Source organism: Dreissena polymorpha, chromosome 8 (assembly GCF_020536995.1).
Source record: "Dreissena polymorpha isolate Duluth1 chromosome 8, UMN_Dpol_1.0, whole genome shotgun sequence".
Classification (NCBI taxonomy): domain Eukaryota; kingdom Metazoa; phylum Mollusca; class Bivalvia; order Myida; family Dreissenidae; genus Dreissena; species Dreissena polymorpha.
In genome coordinates this window covers 31026180-31053478 of record NC_068362.1, presented here as the reverse complement: position 1 = coordinate 31053478, position 27299 = coordinate 31026180, and the positions used below count along the sequence as shown (strand labels likewise).

The 27299-nt window shown below is 36.4% G+C and overlaps 2 protein-coding genes and 1 long non-coding RNA gene across 3 annotated transcripts; all 3 read left to right on the top strand.

The window, feature by feature from the left end:
- Nucleotides 1-8951: 8951 nt before the first annotated feature.
- On the top strand, nucleotides 8952-9982 carry LOC127842402 (uncharacterized). Its single transcript, XR_008031610.1, has 2 exons — nucleotides 8952-9251; nucleotides 9813-9982. It is a non-coding gene; the product is annotated as an uncharacterized LOC127842402 (long non-coding RNA).
- Nucleotides 9983-17469: 7487 nt separating this feature from the next.
- LOC127842086 (uncharacterized) lies at nucleotides 17470-26870 on the top strand. Its single transcript, XM_052371404.1, has 3 exons — nucleotides 17470-17671; nucleotides 18856-19096; nucleotides 24763-26870. The coding sequence occupies exon 3, from the start codon at nucleotides 25111-25113 to the stop codon at nucleotides 25846-25848; it is 738 nt and encodes a 245-aa protein (XP_052227364.1). The 5' UTR covers nucleotides 17470-17671; nucleotides 18856-19096; nucleotides 24763-25110; the 3' UTR covers nucleotides 25849-26870.
- Nucleotides 20250-24807, top strand: LOC127840425 (uncharacterized). The gene is made up of 2 exons (XM_052368840.1): nucleotides 20250-22475; nucleotides 24763-24807. Exons 1-2 carry the CDS (start codon nucleotides 20250-20252, stop codon nucleotides 24805-24807), a joined length of 2271 nt encoding a protein of 756 aa, XP_052224800.1.
- Nucleotides 26871-27299: the final 429 nt, after the last annotated feature.

Here is a 27299-nt window from a genome sequence, read left to right as displayed (position 1 = left end):
TTTGTTAGCAACAACTCAATTGTCTTTAAGAGAGTAGACTTTCGTCATAGGAGAAGGCCATTGTTTCAGTGTCACCTATAAAATATAAATAACACATTATTAAACATAGAGAAAATATTCTAACTAAAAGTTTTGATTAGTTGATTAGTATTTATAACATTTGATTTATCACAAGGCTACACAATATGCATACATTTTTACTTTACATGTATATGTAAGATGAACTGAGCAGACGAATTAACGTAAGGCTATCACACAATAAGCAGACATGTTTAATAAAAGCTCAGATGGATTGAGTAGACTAATTAACGTAATTCTAGCACACAATAAGCAGTCTGCAGACATCTCATGCGGAGTGAGCGGACTAATTAATGTAAGGCTATAACACAATAAGCAGATATCTTATGAAAGCCAAGATGAATTACAATGTAAGCAGACTAATTATGTAAGACTATAACACAATATGCAGACATCTTATGAAAGCTCAGATGGATTGAGTAGACATATAATTAACGTAAGGCTATCACACAATAAGCAGACATCTTATAAAAGCTCATACGGACTGAGCGGACTAATTAATGTAAGGCTATAACACAATAAGCAGACATCTGATAAAAGCTCAGATGAATTGAGAAGACTAATTAACGTAAGGCTATCACACAATAAGCAGACATCTTATGAAAGCTCATATGGACTGAGCGGACTAATTAAGGTAAGGCTATCACACAATAATCAGACATATGAAAGCTCACATGGACTGAGCGGCCTAATAAATGTAAGGCTATCACACAATAAGCAGACATCTTAGAAAGCTCATATGGACTGAGCGGACTTATTTACTTCAAAGTTACGTTTCACCGGTAGGGGACAATAAGCAGACATCTTATGAAAGCTCAGATGGACTGAGGGGACTAATTAACGTAAGGCTCAGAGAGAATTCAGTGCTCCAGCTAGGAATTGTAGAATTTGAAAGGCAAGGGGGATATTTAGTCAAAAGGGCACTTTTGAGAGCGCACCATCTTCTTAAAAGCGCACTTTTGAGCAAGGGGTTGTATCATATGGTATGTTCCCTGTTGCATGTTATAATATTTGTTATAAAATATTATTTCCTTTATTATTAAACAAATTATTAAACATTGTGAATAATGACTACAATAATGAATAAATCAATAACAGTGTTACAAGAAAATAATAAATTACAATATGTAAATGTAATTATGTCATTATGAAATTAAATTTAACAATTCCCCCTTCTGCGCCGATTTGAAGCCATATATTCGACCTTTGACCTTGAAGGAGTACCTTGACCTTTCACCACTCAAAATGTGCATCTCCATGAGATACACATGCATGCCAAATATCAAGTTGCTATATCTGAAGCGACATAGAAGTAATGAGTATTTTTCAAAACCTAAACACAAAGTGTGACGGAAAGACAGACTGACAGACAGACGGACAGTGCGATCACTATATGCCCACCTTCGGGGGCATAAAAATACTTTTTACGAGGAATGGACAGGGAGCGGCCTCAGAACGGCGCACCCTTCCATTTGGGTCTAGCTGGAGCACTGCTGGATATATATATGCTCTGGAAAAAGTGTGAATTAGGCCTTATGAACTTAAATTGAGACTTCCACCTTAGGCCTATAGGAACCTATTTTGTTGCATGTGACACTCTGTCTCATAATGCTGATCACATCTGCTGAATTATTTCATAGTCTTTCATTGTTGGTTGAAGTAAAGTTATGCATCATACAAAACTAAAGACTGATAATATTAATATGGCTGTTGACTTTGAACTGTGACCTACATTTTGTAGTAAGGTTCTTATGCACACACTCCGCCTTAACATGCTGCCAAGTTATTTGAAAACCAATCAATGTTGCATAAAGTTATGCTTCAGAAGAAGTGTTATTGACAAATATCTTTAATTTGATTTACATGTAACACTTGTTATAGGAATGCCATAGCAGACTGGGTAGGCTGGAGCCTTATTTTTTCCTTCAAGGTCAATTACATGTCCATAAACAAATTTCAAATGGTCAAAAAACTGATGAGAGTGCTTTTTTTAGTAGAAATCAGGGATACGTACAATCTCTCCAGACACATACAGGTTATTAAAAAGAACCACAAAAGACATGTCTCACATTGTTAAATGGCTTTTATTTAAGAAGAGAAAAGGAAATCTTTAGAAATAGGCACTACTTTTGAATGGACCACGGAGAGATACAAAATGTTTTAGTGTAATGTACCCTTGTGGAATTTTTCCCACGGAACCTGATACCAATTTAGACTGTGAAGTTGAACCAAGAACCAAAAGAAAAAAAAGATTGATACGAAGTATGAGGTACACTTTGATAGGTTGTATTACAGTAGCAGATCAAACATTAACCTATAAAATTTATTGTTGTGGTACAGGGAATAATCTACATGTGCCAGGGCTCAACATTAACCTAAAAACAAACTTGCCCTTCTGGGCAAGTACTTAGAAAATCTACTTGCACTTAACGTAAAGCCATTTGCCCAAACTTGAAATATCACATTAACTGTTTACCTCATATTTTGTAATGAAGATCAAAATGATACACCACAAAACCTTTTTATTTATGCACATTTAACAAAATAATTACAGCAATTAAAGTCTAATTAAAGTCTAAATTAAATGCTTTGTTCTTTTTTGGACTTGCCCTGTCGGACAACTAGATTATAAAACAAGGGCTGTTTGTAAAACATGCATGCCCCCCTATACGTTTTTTGTCACTGTGAACGGTGGTGGTGGTGGTGGTGGTGGTGGTGGTGGTGGTGGTGGTGGTGGTGGTGGTGGTGGTGGTGGTGGTGGTGGTGGTGGTGGTGGTGGTGGTGGTAGTAGTAGTAGTAGTAGTGGTAGTGGTACTAGTAGTAGTACTAGTAGTAGTACTAGTACTAGTACTAGTACTAGTAGTAGTACTAGTACTAGTAGTAGTAGTAGTAGTAGTAGTAGTAGTAGTAGTAGTAGTAGTAGTAGTAGTAGTAGTAGTAGTAGTACTAGAAGTAGTAGTAGTAGTAGTAGTAGTAGTAGTAGTAGTAGTAGTAGTAGTAGTAGTAGTAGTAGTTAGTAGTTAGTAGTAGTAACTAGTACTATAAGTAGTAGTAGTAGTAGTAGTAGTAGTAGTAGTTAGTAGTTAGAAGTTAGTAGTAGTAGTAGTAGTAGTAGTAGTAGTAGTAGAAGTAGTAGTAGTAGTAGTAGTAGTAGTAGTAGAAGTAGTTGTAGTAGTAGTAGTAGTAGTAGTAGTAGTAGTAGTAGTAGTAGTAGTAGTAGTAGTAGTGTAGTAGTAGTAGTAGTAGTAGTAGTAGAAGTAGTAGTAGTAGTAGTAGTAGTAGTAGTATAGTAGTAGTAGTAGAAGTTGTAGTAGTAGTAGTAGTAGTAGTAGTAGTAGTAGTAGTAGTAGTAGTAGTAGTAGTAGTAGTAGTAGTAGTAGAAGAAGTAGTAGTAGTAGAAGTAGCAGTAGCAGTAGCAGCAGCATTACAATGCCAATACTTAAGAATGATCAAATGGGAAAAGGTAACCTAGCACTGGCTGAAAATATGGGGCTCATTTACAGGTCAGATTTGGAATCTCTGCTGTAAAATGAGATTTTAAATGAATTAAAGGGAGGCAAATGCTATAATAAAAAGGACATGCATAAACGGTAGTTGTTTCCCTTGTTTGAACCATGCTAAATCCTTAAAATGCCTATTTGCAGTTACTGTGACCTTCACCTGTGACCTTGACCTTTGACCTAGTAAATTCAAAATCAATAGGGGTCATCTGCGAGTCATGATCAATGTACCTATGAAGTTTCATGATCCTAGCCCCAAGCGTTCTTGAGTTATCATCCGGAAACCACCTGGTGGACGGACGGACGGACCGACCGACCGACATGAGCAAAGCAATATACCCCCTCTTCTTTGAAGGGGGGCATAATAACTAGCCCGGCCCAAACTTTTACTTGCCAGGGGCAATAGGACAACCGTTAATGTTGAGCCCTGTGTGCGTCCCGCGTCTATGACGCACAAATATCGAAATAGACGCGTAGTTTTGAAATATGTGCGTCCACTCAGACGCATTGCTGAAACGAATCCGTTAACACATACGCGAATCACGTTAAGTACGAACCATCTTGGGTGTGAGTCTGAAGTGTAGCGATGAACGCTGAGTTTAACCAAATGAGGCTTGAAGACTGCAACAAGTCTTTTGATTGGCTCTAGTCGAGCCGCTGCTGTATAGACCGTTCCATAATCGATAAATTGACCGCCGCGATATTGTCAGTCACGTGACTGTCCGCCATTACACTGCTGCTAACTGGTGCGAGTCTGCGATTCCAAAAGCCAAAGACGTAGAGAATACCCGCTTAACCGTTGTCGGATAAATAAATTACTTAATGAATTAATGTGAGGCGATTATCACATTTTTGTTGTTTAAATGATTGTTTGAAGTTGAGATTGATTGTTACAAATAAAATGTTTAAAATGCTTTCGTGTATTTGCTTTTTTATATCTGTAATCAAGTGGTAATCATCGGCGAAAATTTGCCGGTTCAGTCGCTCATACTATGTCTTTGATTAGACTTTTTACTTTTAACGTTTCACAAACAATTCACGCATGTATTGTTGTGTTGATGTTAATAGCCGCAACATCAAGCAATTTATATTTTAATTAATACTTATTAAAGATTCTCGCGCAATTAATTACCGCTAATTGTTTGTAATTGGTCTCATTTGGTAAAAATCTACATTCCAAAATCATAACATATTATATTAAGTACGGTATGATATTTTTGATACGCCTTCCATTCCATTCTTGTTCTAACTGATATCAAAGATAAAAAATTGTGGTTTGGATTTATATTTATTTTTTTTTAGATGGAATTTTGTCACGTTAAAAAACGAGCTTTTTATCATGAGAGAGTGATATTGATCTTGACGATATTTTATGTGATTATTCGGAAGATGAAGAGAATGTGATCTATGTGATATATCTATATTTGCATCTGTGAATCATTTAACAGCTATAAAGCTAAAAAATACTAAAAAATGTATTTTATAGGTCTTTGAAGTAACGCAAAACATATGGATAACGACACCAAATGTTTAGTCAATTAATCCACACAAAAAAACTCCGAAAAAACACCTAAATAATATTTCAAAAACATATTATTAAGCGCCAAACGAATTTATTAATACATTTATTTGCAACTTGAAAAACGCGGCATAAGCATCTAATTAAAGATTATCTGAAGACTGTAAGGCCAACAATTTGACACAACAAAGAGCTCTATGCATAAGCCATAATATTTTTTGCAGAAAAGCTTCAATAAATTACAATAGTAATACATCTAATTATAAAAATATAACTATGAATGGCATGAGTACGTTAGTGTGATAAACACGTGAGTAATAGAAAGTGTAAGGGGTGCATTGAAAATAAACGTACTACAAAGCCCTATTAAAAGCGAAGTGCATGACAGTATTTACATGTAATTTTAATTTGATGGGTTTTGTACAGAGAATGACGCTATTGAGGAATATTAACATACAACTGAAAAACACAACTTTACATGATGCAATTTGAACTGTGTATTCATGTATATTGAAAAATCGTTACTAGTGAGTATGAGTGGCAAATATCTAACATTTTAACACACATATATCTATATTAATATTTTTTTAAACATTATTTACCCCCGTTCGTGTCAAATGTAATTTCTTGTTTTTATGATGTCGTTTGTGCATTGCCGTAACATTAAATCTTCATACGAAATGACGTAGTTTTAATTAACCGATACCCGCTAAATACGTCAAATGTTATGTTTTCAGGTAAATTTTAAAATTATCAAATACTTTTTTTTATAAATTAAAACAGGGATTAAACGAGCTAGTATCTTTACGGTGTACAATTTCTGATATTCTATATTGGACATAACTTTAAATTTGTACAATATGTAACATATCTAATGAACGCAACTGTTAAGTATGTCGGGGGTAAAATATTAAACCAAATGACTGCTTAATACTACCAGAAAGAGAAGACATGGTGGCATCATCAATTGTGTTTAATGACCAGACTGTCATCTGCCACCCAGTGTGGTTTATGACACCCCGGGATGACGCCATGTTGTTAGTTAAGTCTGGATAATATCTGATCAAAACGAGATAATCGGATTATGCAGAACAAACGGGCAATTCAACATTGGAATGCAAAGGATTACGCGATTTTAAGATTGATGCATATAATCAAATGATACATATTGCATTTACTTTAATTAAATGTTTTTTTTTAATGTGTCAACGTGTTTACTTTCCTAGACAAATAACTAAAAAATGCACGTTTTTCAAACATTTTTCTGTTATAACACTAGCTTAATATCTCCTCTAGCAGAAAACTTTATTTCATACAATTTGCATGACAAACAAAAAAGTTTTACAAAAAGAAAGAAATTCACCCGTTGAATAATCGGTGCTCTCTTATATATGTTACCGGTTGTTTGGCAGTAGTGTAATGGCGGACGCGGAGAGTATTCAGGGGAGATAATTGGGTAATTACTAAATTATGGAACGGTCTATAATACAAACCAATTAGAATCAACCATTTAAATAGAATGTGTTATGATATTTTCTAGAGTCCCTGGATGAAAACCTGCTTTAACTTTTTGTAACTTAGTCATAAATAATACAGAAAAATGCCTCCGAAATATGGTGTTGAAGCTAAATCCAAAACAAACAACTCTAAACTTTAATAATGGTAGGCCAACGGCTCGCAATTCGGACGTTAACAATAATATTATCAAGCTCGCAATTCGGAAGTTAACAATAATATTATCATCGATTTGAATCAAGTTGAAATGTTGTAACAGGTTACATTCATGAAACAGATAATTTTAAAGCCTATTTGAAGGCAAAAAAGATAGTGATGACCCTGAAATTGCTTTTTTGGTTTCAACATGTTTTTGAGATTATTAAAAGTTTATTGCAAAATATAGTATTTGAGCTTATGTGATTTAGACTCATTTTCTTCACTCCTTGGTATCTTTCAAAATTTGGGACCCATTCTCTTTTTCAAGGTGGTCTCATTAATTTTGGCCTGGGACTTACTGGTCTAAAATCTGCGAGTTCAGGGACCCATAGATAGTAAATTCTAGATTATTCCCTGGTGGTACTATTCTTTTGTTTGAGTTTGTTAAATGCAACTTATTTTTATTTGTAAATGCTTTAAGAAGTTTTCAGCATAAATTATAAATTTCCCAATTTGGATGAAAAGACGCTATTTTTCCCAATTTGACCAGTACCATTCCCAAAGTGGTGAGGAAAAACACTGGATTGTTGTTAGGTTTTATATATGTATCACTGATTTCTACTATAAAAATCACTATTATGATTTTTTAGACACTTCAAGGTTTGTACAAAGGGGATTTCAGTACTGGTGCGTGTTTAATTTCTTGTGTAGAATTACCGAAATTATTGAGGAAAATAATTATGAATTGCAATTAACATGAAGAACTTAATGAAATTACATTTGTTCTGCCCCCGGATCGATTGATCGGGGGTATATTGTTTTTGGCCAGTCTGTCTGTCATTGAATGTGTGTGTGTGTGTGTCTGTCCCAAAACTTTATCCTTGGTCATAACTTTTGCAATATTGAAGATAGCAACTTGATATTTGGCAAGCATGTGTAACTCATGGAGCTGCACATTTTGAGTGGTAAAAGGTCAAGGTCAATGTCATCCTTCCAGGTCAAAGGTCATTTTTTCTAAAATGGCTGCCGTGGGGCTTCAATGTGCAGTAGGAGGGCATTGTCTTTCACAAAACACAGCTCTTGTTATTTACAAAAAGTGTATGTATTACAACACATTTGAAAACGCTTGGTCCTAAATATGTTGAAAATACGCATATGCAGGGCTTGAATTTAACTTTTTTTTCTACTTGCAAAACATTGCGAGCAGCTTTAGTACCAACTAGCAAAATCAAAAACATTATCGCAAATTTAAGCTTTATATTCTTAAGTTCTATTTCCCTCTTTCACTGTTTTTGTAGAAGGATTTAATTTCCGTTTTTTTCTAACCCAATGGTTAACTTTGCTTTATCTTTTGTATTGTTATTTCCGTCTGTGGGCAAAGAGAAACTAGTTATTTTTCGCTGAGACGCCATGTCTGTTCATGAACATGTGTGAATAGTTTACTGTTTCACTTTCTTTGTACCAATACAATCCGCATATCTGTACTATAAGTATACCAGTCTACATACAAGGTGCGCGCTTCCGCATACTTGTATTCGGATGTTCTTTAAATTGACCTACGGTTTAGGGTTCACGACGTCGAGCTTATTTAGCAATATTACTTGTTTTTTCACTATTTCTTTACGCACAAAAAAATACAAGTGGCTTAAAACTTAACTCGCAATTGGTATTTTTCACTCGCATTTAGCGAGTGTGCGAGAGTTAACTTCGAGCCCTGGCATATGCTTTTAGAAGCTGTCAACAACTGTTGCAATTTGTAATATTATGGAAAACATATGTTCTTTATCTGTTGTTTCCTAGTGGATTTCAGTAATTTGATTGGTATAAATGCATCAAAAGCAATATTATTGCATATACCTTATTATTTTTTAATTCAAAAAATGAATAAAGAATATACAAATAAGACATGTAGGAAGATATTGCTGATCTATACAGTCATCATGATAGTATCCCGATATCACATACAGATACATGTATATGGATATGAATTCTGGCATCTGTTAATATCCTTTCTAGTAAAACAGTATCGGCTTAATTACTCCATTCAAACAAAATAAGCTAATTCAGGGTTCCCGCTGTCGATCGCCATTGGCGCCAATTGCGACAAAATAAAAAATCTGGCGACAAAATTTCGTAAATGGCGATTTTAAAAAAATCGGCATTTTTCTGCGTTCATATTTTCTTAAAATGACAATAGACGCTGTGTTTACCAGCCGCTTTACGGCAGTCGTAATACTATAGATTTCCATGGTGTAAGCGATACAGCTGTAATCAATGGAGCGTGGTGCTGACTGCCGACTACCGCAAAGTGGCATGTTATGGTGATAATTGCGATTATCTGGGGTGTTGTTGCAAGTTATCTTAATTGGTCGGCAGTTTTATTGCTTCAGAGATAAGGCACTATTGAAATATACCGACTTTGCGCTTAAATGTGAAGTGTTTGTCACAGTGTTCGAAGCAGATTTAAGACCGTTAAATTGACAACAATGACAATCAAAAAGGTAAGTATCGATTGTTTTTAGAAAAATCGGTGTAATTATAGAAAATAGTAAAACATTTTACATCTATTGGTTCTATTTAAACGGTGACATATTGCTGTTTCACTCGTCAAAATGGCAAGTTCAGAGTGTAAAACGACTTTTAGAAAGTGAACATTAGATGCTGCTTATTTTGAGACTCATTCAAAATGCAAACGTTCCCACCGCTATTATTCACCAGCTAACAAACAAAAACCAAACAAAGACAGTTGTTTATCAGAATTTCATTTCCTTCAATATGATTTCCAACACACAATCTATGCTGTGTGAACTCTTTATATCCTCAACACTTATCAATTCATTCACTACCGGATGTACCTTAAAAAAAAAGGTTAACATAGTTTAGCACATGGAAATCAATTTGACATTTGATATACACAAATGCTTATTTTATTTGACTGTTGTGTTAAGGGCTCTATGTAGTAGATCATATGCTAGCACACATTTATATTATTTATATACTTCACATTCATTGATTATTATTAGTATTATATTAATATTATATTTCCCTTTTTGTATTTTCAGAATACCATAAAGCTTCTGAAGCACCAAAACTGTGGCAACATATTCAGGCTGCTAAAAAGGTGTCAATCAACAAGAGTTACAACTGATTGAATGTGCCTTTATTTAATTAACAATGTTAAATGTGTTGTTATTATTAATACTACTGTTATTAAATCAATTCCTTTAACATACTGTAAATGCTCAGTTTTTGTTTGTATTATAATAACATGATCTTCATTGCCCAAATGTAGCCCCAGTGTGGCGACAACTTTTTAAATTTGGCGAAAGTAAGTGGCGACAACTTTTGAAAGCCCAGAGGGAACCCTGTAATTTATTGAAAATTCATTGTAATTCTGAAACCTTATATCATGGTTTATATAATGAATTAATATTGGTTTGATGGCTGGATTCAAGGTCTATGTGATAAGTATAATTAATAATACGCAAATGGTTTTTGTCCATTAAATTGAGATTGATTTATGCTATTATAATGGCACTCTCCTGGCATTGTGCATGGTATTTGTTTTGCAATTCAAAATTACTGCAGTAAAATATGATTTCCGCTCAATAGCTTAAAACATGAAATCATATTGTCTATCTGAATTGTTACTGCATTATTGGTTCAAAATTTTATCGATTGTTTAACAAGTATAGCTTTACATATTAATTAAGGGTACCGGTTTTTCACTTTTAATGACTTTGTAGGTTGAAATTCCAATTAAAATTGTCAGCATACAAAAGGCAGCCATTAGCGGATAAGCACAATGTTCTTCAATAGATTTATCATAAAAAGCATTCAGTTTTTCTTTGCTCTTGTCATTGATAAACAAAGAAAAGAACTTGGTGAGGTTTGTTACACCTCAAATAGACTAAACATGATATCGCTCCCGAGTGAATTCAGTTCAGCTAAATGGTCTTGCAAGCTCAATAGAAGATATGTTATACCTATTGAAAGGTTACTAAAATGAAAATAACTTTCAAATTACAAATAATTTTGTTTGTATACCCCTGGTAGAGTGGCATATGGCAGTCTCACTGTCCGACCGTCAGTCTGTCTGTCTCAGTCCGTCTATCTAGAATAACGCTTTCGACACTGACCTTATTGTTGGTGTGTGAGTCTTACCTGCATGACTAACAGATCAACTTTGAGTTTTGTTCCGGCATATCGATTTTTGACAAAGTTACGGGCCTTGGACTCGAAAATTTTCTCTAAAATACAAAATTAAGCTGCTGTGAAGTTTCACAGTGCAGTAGAAGGCATTGTGTTCAACAAACGTAGCTCTTGTATTTTTTTTTTATTTACTGATTTATAATGTGAACGGCGAAAAAATACAGCACATCCATAATGTAATATATTTGAATACTGTTAACCCGTATTGAGATAGGTATTTAATACACTAAGAACAGTTTGAAACAAGCAAATTTTTTTAATTGATATCACCAAGAGCATAACTTAAAAAGTGTTTGACAGGCTGACGGACGGACTGATGGATGGACGAACATTAGCGGGGAATAACAAGTAAATGCGATGAATTGATACCCATCGCCATACCTTAAAGGTTTGTGACACATGGAAAGAGGGAATGGCAGACGGATGGACGGACAACGACAAAACTATATCCCTCCGCCTTGGGTGGGGGGATAAAATTGTTACAGTTTTTTAAAATCATACATTTGCTTCTTTATTAGTGATTCTTTAACTATTTTGCATCTTAAATTTTTTTATAGCAATAATGATTATCTTCACTTTTTGAGGAATTAATAATTAATTTGGGGCCATACTGGTATCAATATTTTACCACATAAAACATGTGCAGGTATCTAAGGTGATAGTTCTTCAGGTAGATTACAATATCTTATGTATTCCTTCAGGTAGATTAAAATGTATTATGTAAATTTCGCTTGGGTACACCATATTTTACAACTCTCATTATCAGGTCAGTTCTGGATAATTGCTTATCAATGGGGGATAATTGCTTATCAATGGGGATCTGACATGTTGGTGTATTGAATAATCAGGTCCATGATTAAGTAGACTTTTAGGTACTCTTTAAGTTTAAGAATCGTGACATAACTGTTCATCAGTTTAACCTGAGGGTTCAGGTAGGGGGTTTAGTATAACCTTACGTTATATTGAAGAGGGGTGTTTTGGAATGAATCTTAACTTAACATATTTCTGACGTGATGTATATATTTTAAATGTTTAATGTTTGACTTTTGTTGGAAATGCTGAAATAAAGTGTGTATGCAATGTAAATAAACTTTAGTAGTAGAAACAAATGACTTTATTTAATTTCTACTAGCTTTGCTAGTTAAATGAGTTACAAGAGAATTTGTCCAATTTATGGGCTGGTGGCAGCGTATAAACTTGACTGAATTATAAATTCTAGTCAGGATGTTTGTGCAAGACTAAGCTTTGAAGTTCTAATTGTGCGACAAAATTAACATGAGAAACTAGAACACTGATGGTTAACATCTTGACCATAATGTATCATAATATTAGTTGTTTTCTACTGGTAACTTGTGTCTTGCTGTACAAAATGAATTTTAAAATGTCTGAAAGTCAAGTTGTTTATTAAAAAGTAATTTATACTATTTTAAATTTGATTTGAACCATGGACTTCACATTTGCATATACTACCAGAATAACTGTTTATGAAATGGAATACTTTTTACTCGTTCTTGAATTTTGCGAGTCACGTGACTTCGCGCTTTTGGCTTATTATGAAAAGGGTCTATTATCATTGGGCATATTATTAGGAAATCAGACAATATAATGGTAAGAACATATTTCTTCACGCCATTTTCATACAGTTTATATTGGAAAATGTAAGAATCAGTTGGATGCTTGCTACTTGCTGCTTAACTATTTTCTGACATTCACTACCATGTACCTTAGTTCAGAAGTTAAGTTTATTTCTCCTGAGCAAATAATGCTTAAGGGGGGTTTACCCGGAGGAGTTTAAGAATACCGTGATGTCTGTTGTCCGTCAGTGCGTGAGATGTGTGCATTAAATTTTGAAATCTCTTTCTTAAACCGTTGACATATTGTAAGAAACCTTGGTTGACCTTCTTAAAATGTGTTTCAAATCTTTCGGATGCAAAAGAAGTTTGTTCAAAGTATGCCTCTAATTTGGACACAAATGGCAATGCCCTGGGGTCAGAAGATTTATATTGACTTATGTAGTAAATAACTTAGAACATCTTTTTATCTGAAATCACAAGGGTCAGGATTTTAATATTAATATGAACATCTTATTGATGTTTTCTACCCAATTTGTTTAGTGAAAATCTCTGAAACTGCAAGGCTCAGAGTGTTTTTTTCAGCATATATCATCTTAAAGTGCTCAGAGTTTTGTCATTCAGCATATATCATCTTTAAGTGCTCAGTGTTTTGTCATTTAGTATATATCATCTTTAAGTGCTCTTCTGCTTAGATTGAATCATACCACATGTGTCAAAACTTGCCACGCTCCAGAAGTCAAATGATATATATAGGCTTATATTGTAAATAAAAATCTCTAAAGGTTGGGGGTTTAATGTTTAGTTTGCGACATTGAATGCTGGTACTATACTAAGTTTGATAAGATCATGCAGCTGGGTCAAAATTTGCCTCATTTTTACTTGTTTTGTTTTGTTAATACTTTTTCTAGTAAACACGGTATTTTGTTATAATATTCAGGGTTGACACTAAGGCACGTCCGACAGACATTGTCTAGTAAGATCAGTGGTCCGGCTAGTAAAACTGGGGACTAGCTTGTCCGACTGGTCGTACATAAAAAATCTATACTGATTCATATAACTACAACTAACCGAAAACCTTTTTCTCATAATGTGTAAAATAACTCGTATCCGTTATTTACATCAGAACAAAACTAGCGTATATAAATCAACGTGGAGCATTCACATGATTCATCGCTATTTTTAGGCGCGAAGGAGAGCTTCCCGCAGAAATTGCTTGTTTCCATTGGTCAAGTTGTCATGAATATTATTGATTTTCTGCAGTGTCGTATAACTTTACATCATGTTTTTACGACTTCTATTGAAAATCGGTATCGTCAATGTAAACATTTTGGCGTAGCAGACAAGAGAATGTAATTTAAAGCATGGCTTTGTTCAAGATTGGATTTTCATCCTACAAATAAGTTAATACAGAAGAATCCGACGGTAAAACTCAGTCTTCGAATTAGCCTATAAGCCCGAAGTCCGAGTCGATTCTTGGGCCGGTCCGTCGATCCTAAATGCTTATAAAATAGCCCGATCGTTCGATTAAATATTTGAGCGTCATATCAATGACCTGATTTATACACGTTTTTAAGAGGCACGATTAAATTTGCTATTTAAATGCCTAAAATGACGTTATACGTTTAAAAGCATGCGGCCGCCATTTTTCTAAACTGTCGTGTAAACATCCGGGTATGTTGCTATTTAAAGTAATGATGCAATTGACGCCCAATCAAGATGAGGTTATTCAAACTGAACATGCGTTGATCCCGTTTCGGGATGTTTGCGCATCGGGCACTTCGTAATGTTTTAAAGGGGCCTTTTCACAGATTTTGGCATTTTTTTAACTTATTCATTAAATGCTTTATATTGATAAATGTAATCATTAAATCATAAAAGCTCCAGTAAAAAATCAAGAAAAAAATTTAAAACAGGAAAAGAACATTGCCCGGAGCAGGTTTCGAACCAGTGACCCCTGGAGTCCTGCCAGAGTCCTGAAGTAAAAACGCTTTAGCCTACTGAGCTATTCCGCCGAGTACACATTCTTGACGTATTTTATACCTTATACAGTACAGCCAAGGCGGAACAAACATATTTCGCGATATGCGGCGGCAAGGCGAAACGAGTCGATGCCACGTCAGCTGTTGAAGCCGAGTAAGTATGCGGCGGCAAGTCGAATTTCGCCGCGAAGCTTCGCATCTGTCCGCCGAGGCAAGCCTCGATCCGCGACATGACGCCAAGTCGATGCGTACATGTATCATAAAACAATCTTTTTAAAATGATTAGTCGTTAAAAAAAAATAAAAGAACATTTATAATCATATGTCAAATCCTATTATTTAATGTGCGCGGATTCAAAATAAAAAAGATAACATCGTTAATAAAAAAAGCGTGCTGTTGTGTTTTTAGTGAGTGCATTCACGTTTATAAACAACTTGTTGTTATCTTGAAAATTGAACAAAAATCAAAGTCATCGAAACAAAACACGATAATCAAGGGCATGTATGAATTCAATTTCAATAATAATTTATCTTTGTCATTTTTAGAATCGGTTTAAGTAGTTTTAGTTACTTTGTGTGCGTCTATTAACTGCACCGTTTCATTATTATTTAATATTGAAGTGATATTATGGGCATTTTTCACTGTTGAATTGAACTGAAAAGAATAAACAGGTCAAAAGAGTTAGTGAAAATGTGGTTACTGACAATTAGCTGCAACTCATCTTGCTCCCGGCTGTTTATAAAATTAGATAGTTTTTATGACTGGACATTCTTCTAAGCCGAAATGATTCGTAAAACAAAAGTGTCTTTGTGTCGTTTGAACGAATCTGCACTAAAACTAAATTCACATCGTAAATGGAATACTTTCTGTCGTAAGTTGGGAAAAACGAAAGTACGGTTGATATACAAATGCATTACTTTCTCTTTCTTGGATATTGTTTTAGTATGTTGATGCTGCATTCACAAATATAAGTGTATCTTAAGTGAAAACAAAAACAATAAATAACGGTTGCGATAGACACCTATTACACGTAACTCAGTGCTCCAGATAACATGCGTAAAGGCGTAAAAACGAATTAAATTTCTTAAATAATGATTTAGATTTAAAATCTTTGCGTAAGTTACTTATAATCATAATATGATTTAAAAAAAACACCAACTAGTTGTATCGTTATCGTCTTTAAAAATCATTTTTAATTGAAGCAATAAAAGAATAAGTAAGATCGGCAATGTAAATATAACGATTTTCAGTTAGCCTGCGGTACGGAATTTTTCCCCCGATTTTTTTGCTTCAAAAACTTTTTTTCCCGATTTTTTAGCTTTAAAAAGTAGATGCGCGTTATAAATAAATGCGCGTTATACACAATTTCAACGATGCCGAGTGCCGCAGCGATTTGCCGCGTGAACACACGATTTGACCGCCGCGTACTTATAATCTTGCCGTGGCGAAGCCGCGGATAATGTTTGTTCCGCCTTGGCTGTACTGTATAAGCAATCTTCGTAGTTTCACAAAATTTAACGACAAAAACAGCACTCTCCAAATTATTCAATCGTTTCGCGTTGCAACGCTTTATAATTTTTAGGTTTTAAAATCGTCAAAAGATGCATATAATGGCTATATTAGAGCATGGTTAATGTTCAGTAATACTGTTTCCTCACAAATATCATAACTAAAACGAAAACTTACGAATCTGAAACAACTTTTTTCAATTTTGTCAATTTACCAAAGCGTGAAAAGATCCCTTTAAAATAATGACCAATCTAGAAGCGTATTTAATTTTAGAAGCGTTTTCCGAAAATGTATTTATAATTCATGAAAAATGGACGAAGTAATTTTTCAATAAGAATAAAAGAGTCTGTAAGGGATATTGTACGCATTGGGTTAAAACAAATTGATCCTTATTACAGTTAGGTTTCCATGTGTTTTAATCAATTATTCTTGCGTATTAGAAGACAATTTTTCAGCATATTATTAATAATTGTAGTACTTTCGTTTATTCTGTAATCTCGATCTGCTACGTGACCTATTTTGCTACTTAAAATCTGTTTACGAATATACAATACTTTTCACGGTTGACACATGCTTATCAAAACATCGGGATTAAATTAAAGAAGCAGACATTGTCACTTTGTAGATTGGGCAATTAACACACCCAGTGGCCTTTTGTTATGAAGCCACATGCTGACAATTCAGAAATTCACCGGCGATTGTCCTAGTAATAATACGATAATAATCTGTTATTTTAATAGGCTGATGTATTTTTGAAGTTCTTTTTTTAAACATGATAATAATTCGAATTGCTTTAAAATAAAACAAAACACTGGTCAAACTGATAAATGGAATCATTGAATAAAATGCATTTCAAAAGGAAACATAATACCCTTATTACTGTAATCACATTCATCTGTTTTTACTAATGGAAGTAGATTTTCTGATTGTTAATAACTATTTTGGTGTTCCTGGCAAAAAAGTCATAAAATTTAAATTGACCTCGGGCTATAGAACATGTCTTCGGGCTTTTCAAAATTCCATCTTATTAGCCCAAAGGGCTATTTGGCTAAAATATTTAGCGTGATGACTGAAAACTGACACAGATTATGATGGAAAAAGGGCCTTGGAGCTGTGGTAGCATGGGGCACAGCGGTCAAGGAGGCCAGAATTTGATGACGTTGAATAAATGTCACATGCTGTACAGACATCATTTATTTAACTGTGAAATTATAACAATTTATGTTGTTAAATAGTTTTATTTTATTTTCTTCTCTGTGCATCAAAATAACTTTCTTGTGTTCACTAATTATTTTCTGATAAAACCTGATTAAACAGTTACACGACACAATTGTGTTTATTTGCTATGTCATTTATGGTCTAGTAGACATCACAAAATCTACATTAAATGTTAGTTTCTAAGTAACTAAGGTGAGAAACCCAGGGCCTCTTATCACTGGTAAATAGTGTGGTAAATTTACTGGTGTGTAACCGGAACAGTACGGCAGAGACTAATCGATTGACCGGAAACGAATGCAGATAATCAGCAGTCATACTGTAGCTTTACATCTGGACGGACGTCTACTTTTGTATCGGTGTTCATCCTATGTGTTTTGTGTCTACGTTCCTGGCCTGAGGGATCCGGGAACAGATACAGCTTTATTTCAGGTAAGTACTACCAGTATTTACTTCACTGGCGCTGCGAGCAATAATTTTTGCAACTTTCGCAGTTCCAAAAATTGAACCTTTGCGGGAACATACCCGCCATTGTGGTTTGATTTTCTGCTGTAGTATGACTCATTTTGTTGTCAAAATTGTGCAGAAACTGCACAATAGTGACATTTAATTTTGCATTTAATGAAAGTGCAACAATATTTTGATATTTGTGATATGTTTTGCGATTGAGGCTTTCGCGAAAAAATGTCCGCCATCTTGTTTTTGCACATGTCGTCAGTCATTATTGACGATTGCATGGAACATTTGTTCAGTTATTCTATTAATTTTGTGAATTAAACTTTTAGTTCATTATTCTGGAATAGTTGCATGGTTTCAGAATAGTTTCTGGACTAAACTCAGGATTAAACAGTAAACGTACGTGTACTTTCATGCAATAGTGAAAGTCATCTTTGGTTAATCTGAAAGTTTGTAGATTTATTCTTTTGAGAAGTTATTTCATTAGAATAATTAGTATTTCACTGGGAGTTTTTAAATTTCCCGGATTTAACAACCATCTATAAATAGCTCGGGATACCCCATTTTTCATTGGTTGTTGCCATGAGCTAACCGGAAACGGAAATCGTTCCATTGTTTACTTTCCGGTGATTGGAATTCTAGCAATTGAATCTAGTGTTCACTGATATTTAGTGTAACTAATAATTGTAATTAGTTGCGCTATTTGATATTTGAGTGCAATAGCAATTGCAGTTTATTTCAACCTGTATTGTTTATTTTATTATTTTAAAAAAAAAAAAAAAAAAAAAAATACTTAGGAAATAGTGTCATGTTCATTTCATTGTAAGAATATTACAATTATTTTCAACTTGCTTTATTGCTTCATCACATAATAGTATCATTACTGGTGTATGCATAGTTGAAACTGTTAATTTTCTGAGCGACAGGATATATTACAAGAATATTTTGGTTTACCGTAAAGCTTTTCCACTTCCTAAAGAGCGCACCTGTAGCACTACCGTATTTACTCTAAAGCAATTAATAACTAATTAAGTATAGTAAACCAAATACACTGAAAATATTTCAGTTTATTTTCAAGCTAGTGCTATCATTGCGATTTAAGATTTTGTCATGAATTGTTTTTGGAGAATAATAATTTAATGTCTTTGTTTTTACATTAGTTGTGTTCTAGCCTAGCCAGTGCACGAGTTCCTGCACCCGGAGGTATCTGGCCTTGAGGGTAAAGAGGAGACGTGCGGTCGGGCAGTATCAGTTATCAGAAGGACTTTCGGTTCTCCGGCATCGCTGGGGATCGTGCAGTCTTAGTGAGCAGAGGGATCATCGGTTCTCCGGCATCGCTGGGGATCGTGCATAACCTGCATCATACTTTACCGGCAGTGTCTGGTTGAGTGGAGGTTATAGGTATAAACCCAATCTATTTCCTTTAATAGTTGCCTATTATCCTGGAGTCATTAACATAATTGCATACCATTAAATGGATATTCATACTAGGTCTCTATCAATACTGAGAGTTATCTACGGCTATAGTACCCGGCATTAAATACTGGGTGTCATATTTTGGATACATAAATTTTTGGTGTTTATGGCCATTTGCTTTAAAACATTTATTTCTGTTTGATACCATTTTGGTGTGTCCATTTCAATCAGGTTGAGAAAAAGATTTACTATTTAGTATTGTTGCGTGATTGAAACCTAGTCCCTTCAACAATTTAATATTATTACACTTGAGTCATTTAGATAACCACACACTATTGAACAATATTTATACTTGACACTATCATTAATCACAATCACTAAAGAACAATTACCCGGTACCAAATACTGGGTGCTACATTTTCTAGTGTATATTATTTGATTTGTGATGGCCTTTAATTGTTTTATTATGCTCATTTGCTCCCATTTTTGATTGGGTGGAGAAAGAGTATTTATTGATTGTATGGTGGGGTGTGAGTGTGATAAATATTGAAATTAAAGTTTTTGTGAGCCAGGAATAGTTAGATAAATACTTGTTTGTATTAGTTTTACATATCATTGCATTTAAATTGCAAATGTGTGTGTGTGGTGTACTTCATTTGAAATACTTTACTAAACTTGGACAGTAAATTGACATTGACGGACCATGGCTGAGAGAACTATGGATTTAGGTTCAGCTTATTTTGAGGAAATGAAACCATTGCAACAAAATGTACAAAAACAAACACCATTTCCTCATCAGTACCCGTCAGCGCAACCAACTCAAGTACAGACACGACCAATTTCACTATCACAACAACCATTTCCTTACCAATACCCATCTCTGCAACAAACTGGTCTGTACCCACAACCAACTCAAGTACAGACACGACCAATTTCACAATCACAACAACCAGTTCCTTACCAGTACCCATCTGTGCAACCAACTGGTCCGTACCCACAAATCCAACAGCCATACCCTGGACAACCAATGCAATTCCCACCATGGCAGGAAGGACCGCCACAAAATGGGTCCCCATACAGGTGGTACCCTTATCCGCAGTGGTACCCGGCCCAAGGACAGTTACAGCCTTTCACTAATATGGAGGGGCACCAAGGGATCGGAATACAAGCTGGTGTAACAAACCATGGATTCGCACCGGCAGGTACAGATGTTCAACCGGCAGGTACAAATGTACAACCCAATGTTCAACCGGCAATTAAGGGCGTCATCGTTCCCAAACGAGAGAAAACTGCTGGTCGAGCCCACCGACATGATGACAGACGACAAAGGTTGACCCAACAACCAAAGACACTTGTGTATAGTGGAAAGGGTAGTTGGAAGTCGTTTAAAAGCAAGTTTAACCGCTATGTGGTGGTGAATGATTGGAGTGAAAGGGAGAAGAAGGAATATTTGTGCTTGTGTCTCACTGACACGGCGAGGGATTACCATACACTTATTATCGATAAGACACCAAATATTACCTACAACGCAATCATGGAGAAATTGGAGAGGCTTTTTGGTTGCCAGGAACTCCCGGAAACAGCTGAGATTAAAGAGGGTGACCTCCCACTCGCAGAGAGCACGCCGAGAACAAAGGCAGTCCCTGAAGACAGTAACAAGTTCAGTAGTTTTTATTCGTCTGGCTATGTTACGGCTAACCAGTCTTTGGAAGTCAGCCCGGCCAGAGTACCTGTGAAGCAGCAGATTGATATACCTGTTCATTCACCCAACAATCAGACAAGGGCAGGTAATGTCACGTCTCGGGCCTCTGGTTCCAGCACTTCATCCATCTGCTCTGCGACAAACAAGGGCTCATTCCGCACCAACATGAGTTTCAGTCACATGCAGGACAGCCTTTCATCTGATCTACACTCAGAGATGGATGAAGTTGAGAGGGACCTGAACGTCTCCAAGAGGGACCTGATGGGCGTATACAAAGACGTGAAACAAGAACGAGATAAGTTAAAGTCGACGATGATTCAGTGTCAAGACCGCGCTTCCCGACATATCTCGGAGCTGAAAAATCAGATAGCCATGGAACAGCAGGCAAAGAGAGACCTGGTGGTGAAAGTCAACCAGGAAATAGAAGACAAAGTAGGGATAATAGAACTCTTGAAAGAGAGCAAAGAACAGCAGGCGGCTATGCTCACTGATAAAGCACGCGTTGACCAAGAATTAAGGGAGCTGCAAGTCCAGTTTCAAAAACTGCAGAGTTCCCTCGAGAAGAAGTTACAACAACAGGTACAACAGGCACGGGAGATGAGAGAACAGTTAAAGAAAGACAGACAGATAGCTATTGCAGAGATGAAGCAGCAAGTGCATGAGGAGATGGAGAGAAAAGATGGAGAAATCTTAAGGTCAAGGTCAAAGGCACAATCACTTGGTCACGAAAACATGCAGCTGAAGAAATGCATTGAACGGTTGGAGAAAGCTTCAACAAATCAGTTGGCGAAAGCTCGTGCAATCTTCAAGCGTTTGAAAGCAGAGAAGTCGGAGGCCATTGCTAAGAGGAAGTCGAGACTGACGGAGAACAAAATGAAAGTGGAGAAGGAGAACCTGCAGAAGCAGGGCAATGACTTCCAGAATAGGGAACGAGAAAAATACCAACTGCAAACGAGACTGGCAAAAAGTGAGGAAAATTTCAGAAAGATGAATGAACAACACAACCACACAATTCTGGATAGAAGTGAGTTGGATATGTTGGTCCATCAGATGCAGGTTGAGGCCGATAGCCAGAAGGAGGAATACGAGAGACCGGTAGATGAAGCTGGTCACATGTCAGATGCTAGTCTTGCCCAGTTGGCTGCGTACCATGAGAAAGATGAAGCTGAGATGCAGACTCAGCATCAGACCAGTGCGCAGGAGAAGGCTGAAGAACATGTAGCAGACCATCAGGAGGTAGTCAGTGGATACAAGGCTCAGATAAAGGCTGCTAGTGGAGACCAAGCGAGGGTCAGTGAGTCAGCCAGTCCGGCCACTGAGTTACAGAAGGCTCCGGTAGGGGGGCAAGTGCAGCTGGACAAACTCATCATCACACTGAACACTCCCAGAGCAGACCTTTTTGTTAAAGAGAAAAAGCTGGAGCAAAGTGGCATGAAGTTCAGGACCAAGATGTTTAATCATAGGGCAGGAGCAAGGAACGGCAATCCTGATGCTTTGTGCAGGAAAACCATCGTGGATGATCGTCTAGAGTATCAACTTGGTTATGAGTTGGATGACGTAGATGATGTGGTCCCCCTGTCAAAATCATGGAAAGAAAGACATGAGAAGACACGGGAAGTATGGGATCCGGGTATAGTCAATACAAAGGAGGTTATAAACAAGGTGGGTGATCCGGTCTATATGCTGGATACTTCACACTAGAAAGCAAAATAATACAAACAATCTATGGTTGATCCGGTCAATATGCTGGATACTTCACACTAGAAAACGAAATAATACAAACTATCCATGGGTGATCCGGTCAATATGCTGGATACTTCACACTAGAAAGCGAAATAATACAAACTATTTATGGGTGATCCGGTCAATATGCTGGATATCGCACACTAGAAAGTGAAATAATACCAACTATCGGTTAAATGGAACGGACCGGGGATGGTGACACGGCTAATAATTATCTTCTTATCTATACATGCATACTTACAGAATTCACACTTTTGCAGTCTTTCACGCTCTGCATTGTTAAATGATCGCAATCAGTCAACAATGTGACGGATATCAAAAACATTAAATACATGTCACTTAAATGTCACACACATAGAACAAGAAACGGAAAATAAACTGTGTTGTATCTTAATATTATTATATCTAGTTATTTTCTTGCATAAGAATGTGGTCAAAACAAGGAAGCGTGATCGTTTGAAAATCTGTCAGGTAACTTATCTCCCAAGTCAGGAAATTGACCGACCGACTGGACACTGTTGACTGCTGTGTAGACAGCCAGATGACGGTTTTATGATTGAGTGATGTTGGTGTGATAAGAGTTTCCCGGGAGATGTGTGAATGTGAGTGAGGAAGAAGGTGTGAGAATAAAGAAGTATAAGTGTCCGAATTGTTGTAAGACGTAATTCGCTCGTGTGCTTGAAAATTTAGTTTTATAGTGGTTATAGGTTTTAGCATGTCTGAATCCGGCTCTGTTGCTGGAGAGTATAAAAAGTGTGTCAATTAGCTAGTAGATAATTCTGTTTGACAGTACATTTAAGTTTATGATATGCACTTGTAAAATAACATGTTTTAAAATACCATGTATTCTTCCTTTAGTTGATTTGTGTGAAGTATTGTCTTAACTATGACTACGGTATCCAGATCATAATGTTTAATCTGTTGATAAAAGGAATATTTGGAGTAAATGCTTTTATATTATTTCGAAATAACTTGTTAATATTAAATGTGATTAGGAGAACTCTTAAGAATTATTATAAGTTACAGAAATTATAATTGGCTTTTTACAACAAATTGTTTATTATGAATCTTCATTATACTTTGTACAACTTTGGCACATGCTGAATTATATAGCAATTGTTCATACTTTGTGTACACCTTTTAACCATTTCAGTAATAATGGATTTCTTATAGATTACCCAGTCTTGAAATTATTTCACATATTTTCAAGGAAGTACTGGTACCATTTGACTTGATAATATATTAATGTTGATGTTTAGTGGATTATATATGCTCTCCATTATTGCACAATGTAACACGAAAAGTGGTTTTAATTATAATATACATGTAATGTAAAATCTGTAGCTGAAGGAGTATGTTAAGAATTCAGAGTTTTATAGCCTTTAATGCTCCTTGATCTATTATGGAATATTATAACAAAGCCATTGTTACATTAGAAACTGATCTGACTACTGAATATGCACTAATTAATGTCAGTTAAAACATGCTTTCTTCATTGCTTGATTGATTTCTAATAAGCCACATGCAAGTTACATGCACGTGTGTTTTAATTGCTGATGTTTGCTAAGATATTCTGATTAGTTTCTTATTATGCTGTGGTGTGTTTTCTCATTTTAATGGGTACTGGGTACTCCAGAAATTCATCTTGGGCAATACAATTAGGATGCAAATTTTCCCAATTCAAGAATAAAAATGTCCAACTCGACACAATAAAATAGTTGGATGTATTGAATTTTGCAGTTTTGATCATGTTTCAGGGTAATTTTGTCAAACATACTTCAAAACCACATATGGTTCTTAAGGCACTTTGGTTCCATGTTTAACTAGTACCAGTACTATTCTGAAAGGCTGAGAAAAGACACTAATTCTGTTGGAAATGTACACAGATAAATGTCTGTCTGTAAATTGTATAAACACGAGATTATTGATGTACAACTTCATTCGGCAAACGGGCTGAGTGTTGTTTAAATATTGTTTGATTAAAAACAATATGAATCTGGCAATAAGATCTTAAATAAGCATTATCACAGAAAAGACACTAGTGATGTTCGTACGTTTAACACTCCGGATTTATTTGGAGGCTACATAATTTTTATATAACGACTTAACGTACATTTATATATGTTCAGGATAATTACTCCGGTGAAAGGCTGGAGGTATCAATCCCACCATTTGTCTGTATAAGCATGCATTTGTCTTGCTTCAGGTGTTAGAAATCAAGATTCTTAAAACTACCCTGTGCGGCTGCTGAGAATGTCATCTTCCTCCAAGCTTGAGGTTTAATGCAAGCTGAAAGTGACCGGAGACCGCTGGTTACGACATGACTTTTCAACAGGGTTTATCCGACATAATTGTGTTCATGTTCTCCAGTTACATCCGAAGCAATTGGAGGACAAAAATTCCTTCATACGTTGTTATCCCTATTTGTACTCACAATATGGGTTCAAAACCAAAGATGAAGGGAAGAGGAGGAGAAATAGCATGGGGTCATTAGGAAGAATGGCGTCCGGCGAAAGCTGGAAGTTGAAAAGCCTCCTATAGGTAGTCATGTACCATGGCCAGCTGGACGACTGAGTACTTTCTCGGGTCTAATGTTCGGCTTGGTACCCTGCTGGACTTTGCCCATAAGCATGACTTAGGAATCAACGCGGAGGTGTCTCTATCTGAAGTAGATAGACAGTGGTTGTCCGAGTTCGCCCGTCAATCAGGATGGCCGGAAGTGGACTTCGACATTCAACGTCTGAACTCGCAGGCTCTTCTTGTCCATTGGCGTGTCCTTGTCGGTCTACTGAAACACATTCCAAGGGATCGACAAGTTTACTTCTTCAACCTGGACAATCAGCGTACCTCTAGTACCGTCCCGGCTGTGGCTGGGTTACATGTTCAAATACCTGACGTGGAGCATCCAAGTACCCCGACACCCCCGGTTGTGGCAGTGACGGAACCTGCAGGAAGTGGAACGGCTCATGCTGTTTCTAATGTACGGTACATGTCTGTTAGGGAGTATCTGGCAGTATCCGGACAGGCAAACCTTTCGTTGGCTAGGGGGAACACATCCCAGGCGTCAGGGCGACCAGTAACAACCAGGATTTCGGCCTTCGATTCTCATTTTCACCTGGACCGGTCTCTAGTGAAATTGGTTATGCCGTATTACTCAGATATCCGGACCATTCTGGATGCAGATGTAGGGATCAGACCCCAAGTTGAAGTGGATGTGGTAGGAGGTGTCCTGATCTATTGTGACCCCGAACCGAACCAGCAGATACTTGGGGGCTACAGGAGGAAGTTCTGACAAGGATACTAGAGTTGTCATCCCCTTGTCAACCAATCATCCCTCATATCCGGGATGGGGAGGATCGGCAGTCCGGAGTGCTCTATCTGGAATGTCTTGAATTATTAAAGCCCAATGTTGCTCGGACGCAGAAAGTGGTGCTGCATTGTTTCACCGGCGCGCAAGAGGTAGTGGTCAGCTGGTGTAAGGCATTCCCTAATTGTTTCTTCAGTACTCAGGACAAGCCCGGCTTTTCACGGAGGCGCAGAAACAGGCAGTCCGGAGGGTACCGGCGAACAGGCTGTTGATCGAAACTGACTCGCCATACTTTCGACCAGCTGGGGCTCAGATGTGCACTCCATCCTTTTTAGGGGACGTGGCCAACGTTATTACGTCATATCGGGATAGCGAGGTCAGGGACGTGTGCCAGCTGACCTTGAGGAATTCCACTCAACTGTTTGGGCTATAAATAGCATAATGTAATATGACATTCGTGTGGCCAATTATTGGATTTTGAATATGGAGTTTTAATATTTTAATGTTTAGGACACTAATTTTAACAAAGGATCGTAACTGAAGTGTATAGACAATGAATGGAAGTTAAAGTTTGGAAAAACTCCGTTGTTAATTATAAGTTTAAAGAAAAACTATATGCTGGGCACAATTTACTCCTCTAGTCTGTGTTAGTGGACAATTAATGGAGCATTGCAGAGTTGAATACAAAATAAAGTATCACCAGGGCCCGGAACTTTAGTGTAGGTCAAATTTTTGATGAAGTAACAAGTTACCAAGACTGAAAAAGGACTCTATGGCTCTTTCCCGTTGGATAAAATGGGGAGGAGTGTGGTAAATTTACTGGTGTGTAACCGGAACAGTACGGCAGAGACTAATCGATTGACCGGAAACGAATGCAGATAATCAGCAGTCATACTGTAGCTTTACATCTGGACGGACGTCTACTTTTGTATCGGTGTTCATCCTATGTGTTTTGTGTCTACGTTCCTGGCCTGAGGGATCCGGGAACAGATACAGCTTTATTTCAGGTAAGTACTACCAGTATTTACTTCAATACTTGCTGCCGAGAATTTAACTTTACACAATATCTGGCGATGAAACATCTGCTCTGGCTATGACATTTTAAAAGTTTTATAGCCACATTGGCTATGAATAATGAAAACAAAAAGTTGCTGACTGCTTCCTGGTAGTGGTAAAGTAATAAAAACAACTTTAAAAATTATATAACACGTATTTCTGTAAACTCGAATCAATCTTATACATGGTTAAAACATTACCTTTCACAGCCGACATCAAACCGCGTGTCTTTTGTGGAGAAATCATCAAAACAAAATCTGCTTCCTTCCTGTCTTCCCCATACTGTCTTGGACGGAAGTTGTGAAATGACATTTTAAGGTTACAGTACACTAAATAACCTGTAGTGTTTTTACGGTTAGCTATTTGGGGTTCTTTCACAA

Excerpts from the sequence above, each read along its gene's own strand:
- LOC127840425 (XM_052368840.1), top strand. The coding sequence starts at position 20,250 with ATGGAGGGGCACCAAGGGATCGGAATACAAGCTGGTGTAACAAACCAT. Across the intron at positions 22,476-24,762 it reads CAAAGGAGGTTATAAACAAG|GTGTTAGAAATCAAGATTCT; the intron begins GTGGGTGATCCG and ends GTCTTGCTTCAG.
- LOC127842086 (XM_052371404.1), top strand. The coding sequence starts at position 25,111 with ATGGCCAGCTGGACGACTGAGTACTTTCTCGGGTCTAATGTTCGGCTT.